This window comes from Fragaria vesca, linkage group LG6 (genome assembly GCF_000184155.1).
Source record: "Fragaria vesca subsp. vesca linkage group LG6, FraVesHawaii_1.0, whole genome shotgun sequence".
NCBI lineage: Eukaryota > Viridiplantae > Streptophyta > Magnoliopsida > Rosales > Rosaceae > Fragaria > Fragaria vesca.
In genome coordinates, this window is record NC_020496.1 from 33,670,019 (window position 1) to 33,676,355 (window position 6,337).

The window sequence follows — 6,337 nt, forward strand, 5'->3', positions numbered from 1 at the left end:
TTATACTACTATATATATATATATATATATATATATATATATATATATATCTTTCGGATGCGAGAGGGGACAATATTGCGGTATATATCACAGAAGACCGAAACCCAAGTCAAGCCTAGCTACGTGAGGAGCATATATATATCACAGAAGATAATTAGCATGTATGCCTAGTGGAGATTCAAAATTCATCAAATCGATCATCAAGCTCTAATTAAAACCTGACATTCTTTTAATAAGAGAACTATCAAATTCTAATTACGTATGTATCTCTGGTTAATCACCAGTTTAATTACTAGATAGATAGATATATCTAAAAACATCAGCATGTATCTCTATCCAAGAAGATACGAAAGAGACTAATTCAGGAGCATAATCTAGCTATATATCTGTTTACCTAATTTACAGCACGATCGAGAAGATCAATTCCTATTTTTTGACTACGTACAGCATCGAATACGTATTATCAATTAACATACATACATGAGATACATGCATTGTTTTACTTTTACTGTTTCCTTAATTTAGATGTGTGATCGATGATGCAAGTTTTTCAGAATCTTGGACCAGTTCAGAGAAATTAAGAATCAGTAGTAGACATTGCAGTAGTGTACGTTTAGAGCTCGCTTTTGTAAGTCTCTCCATCTGTTATCAGTTGCTTTCAGGATCGATCATGTGGTGGTCCAAAGCTGATTTTATTACTTCTACTACTTATGATCGCCATTTTTCTTACTTAGTACGAATAAACTAATTAGCTGTAATAATCCAAATACCTGCACTGGAAAATCAATCCTCGTAGACTTGCTGATGATATAGATCGATATTCAAACGGATCGATCGAGATCAAGTCGACGAAGAACACATCCCACTTCCTTGATCGTAAGTCATACTCTTTGATACGATAAGGGCCAGTTTGTCCCCGCTGCTTAATTGTTAATTTAAGCAGGACGTACTGCATGTTAATTTGGTAAAAGCTTTGCAATCGTCTTTTGAAAAAGTCTCACAACTCATACAAGTACGTTGTCCCTTGGCTTCTCTTCTGTAATATATACGTTCCAAGTTCCAGCAGCAAGTAAATAATATTTTGTCCAAAATTATTCGGTCTAATTTTTCTTAAACACACAATTTTCAACTTGTAGCAGTACGTTAATATATAGGGATATATATCCTATATATAGGATATGGACATCAGCCGATGTCTAAAGTTTGAATGTCAAAATAAATAGAGAAGAAGAAGTAAGTTGGCATGAGGTAATGCAAGTTTAGCATGATGATCAGATCAGATGATTGACGAAGAAAGAATAGAGGCTTCACGACGTACTACTACCTTAATTACTTTTTTATGTAGCTAATGGTAGATAGATATATACATTGGTCAAACTCAATGCGTTTAACTGGTACTTGTTCACACCTCGTGGTTTTTTACCAACCCAAAGACCACGACAGTGAATATATAAAGCCTTCCTTGAATATGATTCGTATTTCCCTATATAGTAAAGGACGTGCAAGCAGCTTGCACTGTTCATATGCCTGGCCTCTGAGTGCTTATCTAGGTACTTACATTTGAATAAAAGCTAGCTCATGTGTAATACTAGAACTAATTTAGACCCACAGTCGATCACTACGCTATGCTTGGCAGAAACAAATTAACTGATCAATCCATTTGATTATGTCTGATCTATTAGCAAGGCATTCAATCTTACACATGCAACAACGTCTCAGGTTAGGATCGATGTTACACATTAGGCATTCAATGACTAATGTATGCATGGTACAAGTGCTCTGATTTTCATAGAAGGTACTCAGGCTTTGCTCATTAGCTGTCACATAGTTTATAATACAGGTGATAACCCAAAAAAAAAAAAATGTCCATCTAGCGCATCACCCTTATTTTTGATTAGTTATAGATTGACAATGTTTTTTTCAACACTTGAAACAACAACAACACAAAGAATAGACTGCCAATTTTACACCTTTATATGAAGTCATTTATATGACACATGCTCGATCTCAGTTATGGAAAGCATCAAATTTTCATCTTTCTTTATTTTTAATTCTGTGAAGTAAGGTGATCGTTTCCGAAGTTCAGATACGAACTGATTGAATCACAGGAACTTCATTAGTATTGGGCTCAGCCACGTGACCCATGACTAAATGTGGTTACATATGTTGTGGGCCTTTGTAAACGGGGATGGATATTTGTGTCGCAGCTGAGGCCCTAATCAAACATGCGAGCTCGACTGTTTTTTCATTTATCCTTTTTGATCACTCGAGTGTTTCGTCTCTGATACAAACTCTGAAGTAATAGTTTCTAAGTTGTGGGTGAATACTAAGAAACAGTATAAAGTTATCCTCGAGTTATAAATTCAAGCAATCTCTCTCATACTCATGGTCATACCAACACGGCAACACCATTGTCTTGCTTGTATTCACCGGATTTCCAAATATACATCGACAAGCAAGTTCCGTTTGGGATTAGGCGTCCTACTGGTTATACTTCACAAACAAACTACATCGATGACAAGAACATGAGCCAGATCATAGCTTATAAACCTAGTTCCTGAAATAACATTACGGCTCATAAGGATTATTGGAAAACACACGACTATTATGATAAGTAGTTCAACACAGCATAAAGGAACCTACATTAACAGGACAGGGAAGCTCAGGTCCAATGACTAGAGACTCTAAAGCTTCCAAACATGCATGTTCGACAACATTTATTAGATCGATCACAGCTTATTCTTGTACCAGAAGACACCTTTCTTATCAACTTCATCAGGCTCAACATAGATGCACTCCTTGGCTTCCCTCCACATCGCCTTGTAAAACGGGGTTCCATCGAACTGATAATAATCACCCAATATTGGCTTGATTGCCTTTGTGGCCTCCATTGCATGATAATGTGGCATGGTTGAGAACAAATGGTGAGCGACATGAGTGTCGGTGATGTTATGGAAGACCTTGTTCAAGATCCCATAGTCTCTGTCAACAGTTGCCAAGGCTCCTCTCAACCAGTCCCATTCGGATGAATCGTAGTGCGGCAATGAAGGGTGGGTGTGCTGCAAGAATGTGATCAAGACCAAAAACGCGTTCACCACCAACAAGGGACCTCCATAGAAGCACAGGACCCAGGCAAGCCCTTTTGCAACAGCAAGACGGTAAAGCCCGTAGCAGACTGCAAGAACACCAGCATCCGAAATGTAAATCTGCAGACGTTCACGGTCAGAGTAGATCGGGCCATATGGATGGTAGTGGCAAGCAAAGCCGTCATAGGGCCTTCCAGAGACATTGAATGCCAGATACAAAGGCCAGCCAAGAGTGAGTGTGATAGCAAGAGTAAGGACTCTGCCTGGTGGGTTGTTAAGGTATTTGGACCACCATCCCATTGCAGACTTCTGTTTCGGGACAAAGACTTCATCTCGCTCAAGGGAACCTGTGTTAGAATGGTGGCGGCGATGGCTATACTTCCAAGAGAAGTAGGGGACAAGAAGAAAGGAGTGAAGGATCAGGCCAACTGTGTCATCAAGCCATTGATAATCGCTAAAGGCATGGTGACCGCACTCGTGTGCAATGACCCAGACACCAGTTAGGACACAGCCCTGAAGAGCCCAGTAAATTGGCCATGCCAAGAAAGAGAGAGGTGCTGAGAGGTTGTTGATGTAATTTGAAGCAATGTAATAAAAGATGGAGGCGATGGCGAAGTCGTAGACAATATAGGAGAAGGAGTGGATGACGGAGCGCTGGAAACAGTGAGGTGGGATGGCTTTCTTGACTTGGCCGAGAGTGAATGGAGGTTTCAAGTGTGGCACTCGCTTGATGTTGTCAGTTTCTGCACTCTTGCGAGTTGGGGGTGCAGACATTCTTCCACCGGCACCCATTGTTCCAAAACCTGCCAAAAAATTAAGGGTGAAACAAATTCAATACGTGTTTATAGCTAACAAGGTAACAGCAGAAAAGTCTCAGCTTCTAAAATCCTATTAACAAGATTTACCCAATCCTTGAAATCTAAATTCAACAGAGTGAAATAAAAAAGAGATCGCAAAATTGTTTAAATACAATAAATAAATAGAACAATTCCGAACAATTTGTAACCTCTACTAGTTTAAACTTGATTCTACTTGCTCGCTATTCTATTCCTCGCCACACTAGTTTTCCTATTTAGACCCTGACAGTGACTACTGCTAGTTGGATTTCCCTCTTGGATGGATGGAAAAACGCCAAGGAAAGCCAGCAAAAGTTGCAATACTTGACCCCATCATATTGGGGAGCTTCAAGCCTTTAAATGCAAACCACTCAAAAAAAAAAAAAAACGAATTGAAACGAATATAGGGGCAAGTGGAATATCCAGAAGAATACACTCAACAACTGGAGGACCAGTGCTCACAGCAACTCAACAAATTATGGTGAAGAAGTACGGACAAAATTCCAGCATTACATATTTACTATTATCTGAGACGGCAACACACAAGTTGATACCAGTGGGTTTCTTCAATTTCCACTTTTCTAAACAGTTTTCATAACTGCAGATTCATGAATTAAATTCTTAAATAGTAGTTTGGGACAGTCCGAAATCCTATCAACACAGCTGAGAAAATTGACTACCAACAGTACTCAAGGTTTCATAGTTGATTACGTTGACCACTTCAGCCCGGAATGCCCACATGATATTGTTGCCGTCATCATTAACTGAACCCATGATATTCAATACAAGCCAAACAAACGTGCATACTATATGAGGTCTCCATCAATGGCCAAACCAATCAAACATAGGGTGGTTATGTTCAAGTGGCCGCCCTTTACTATTTGAAGTTTTAAGCAATGGCAGTCAATTTCCGGCCATAATCACACATGAAGTTATTAACAAGTACTTATCATGATAAGAGCTTAGTGTTGTAAATAAGAGCTGGAAGCCAGCTCTCTGTTTTTCTTTTTCTTGTTTTGCACTTTTGCTTGTAGCCTTTTGACCATTGCTTTGTTTCTGTTCTTAATGTAATAGTTTTCTACCCAAAAAAAAAAATACTTATCATGATAGCACCACTCAACAAAGTAGGGAACAATTCTAATAATTTCTTTGATATTCATAATTAGGACCCACGACCTTAACTTCTCCAAGCGACATGCTAATTTGAGGTGCACGGAACCGAAAATACTGGGAAAAAAAGGCTCAAAAATGAAATAAAATACTGAAAATCACAAACATCTTTTTCTTAGTTTAAATGAAAAGCAAGAAAAAAGAAAGGAGAAAAGCTTTCTGCAAACAAAAGTTTAATACGAAACTGAAGCAAGTTGAAAAGAGAATTGTCTGAGTCCTAATATCATGGCCAAATCAAAGCTAAGTCACTAGCCCACCTATTCCTGATTTTGACAAATTATTCCAATGTGTACAACAGGCTGCCAAAACCGCCGAACGTACCGACTTGTCAAAACTCAAAATATCTAGATTAATTGAGCTATACATGCCATAATAATCCAAAATATTGTTCACCAAGTATCGTGTTAGTGTTCTAAATTTGGAACAACACCTAATTACGCGTCAATTACTTCCCTTAAATTGAGAGCTACCTTACCCTAAAAAAGCACACACAAATAACTCGAGCTTCCTTTGTCCTTTTCTAAAGACATGTAACTGTTCAAGATGCAACGAAAGGCCAGAAAATCCTCAGAACTCTATTCTCACGGAAGACAACCATGAAGACTTACAAAGGTGGCAATGTTTTTGATATTCTACACCTACCGGAATTCTATCAAGGAGATTTAAACAACCCGTTTATTCAGGACTAGAAAGGCATTGCAAATTCATAGCAGAAAGAATCTCTTTAATTTTGGAGACTAAATTTATTTTCCAGAAAGAATTAGAGGAGGTTGAATATGACGACAGATAGGACTCACGTGGCGGCCCATCTTCGAACCAAATCAAAGAACACGACAAAAGATCCAGACTATATGAGTCAGATCCGACTTAAAATCCTATAAAATCAATCAGAAAAACAAAGTGGCACAAGTTGCATTATAATAATCAACCTCATATCGCCCGTGAGATCGAAAATAATAATCTATTGTTTCCAAAAATCAGGACGAAAAGACGGATAAATAATCGGAATCTCCAAGAACAAAACCGTATAGCCTAGATCTAGCCGAGATTACGCTACCGGAATATAAACCTGAGCCGGGACTTGAATAATTGCATGACATGCAATCATGAAGCACAAAATGTGGCTAATAATCTCCCATATACAATCATCAAAATCATATAGATAGAATCAAAAGGAGGAAGAACAATAAAGTGAAGGAGGGGAAGAAGGTTACCTGAAAGAGAAGCTCTTCTCTCTCTCTCCTC

At 38.4% G+C, this 6,337-nt stretch overlaps 1 protein-coding gene across 1 annotated transcript; it reads right to left on the reverse strand.

Annotated features, from left to right (window-relative positions):
• Window positions 1–2,392: 2,392 nt before the first annotated feature.
• Window positions 2,393–6,332, reverse strand: LOC101290788 (omega-6 fatty acid desaturase, endoplasmic reticulum isozyme 2-like). Its single transcript, XM_004304318.1, has 2 exons — window positions 6,307–6,332; window positions 2,393–3,889 (listed from the first exon to the last, which is right to left on the reverse strand). The coding sequence occupies exon 2, from the start codon at window positions 3,876–3,878 to the stop codon at window positions 2,730–2,732; it is 1,149 nt and encodes a 382-aa protein (XP_004304366.1). The 5' UTR covers window positions 3,879–3,889; window positions 6,307–6,332; the 3' UTR covers window positions 2,393–2,729.
• Between the last annotated feature and the right edge of the window lie 5 nt (window positions 6,333–6,337).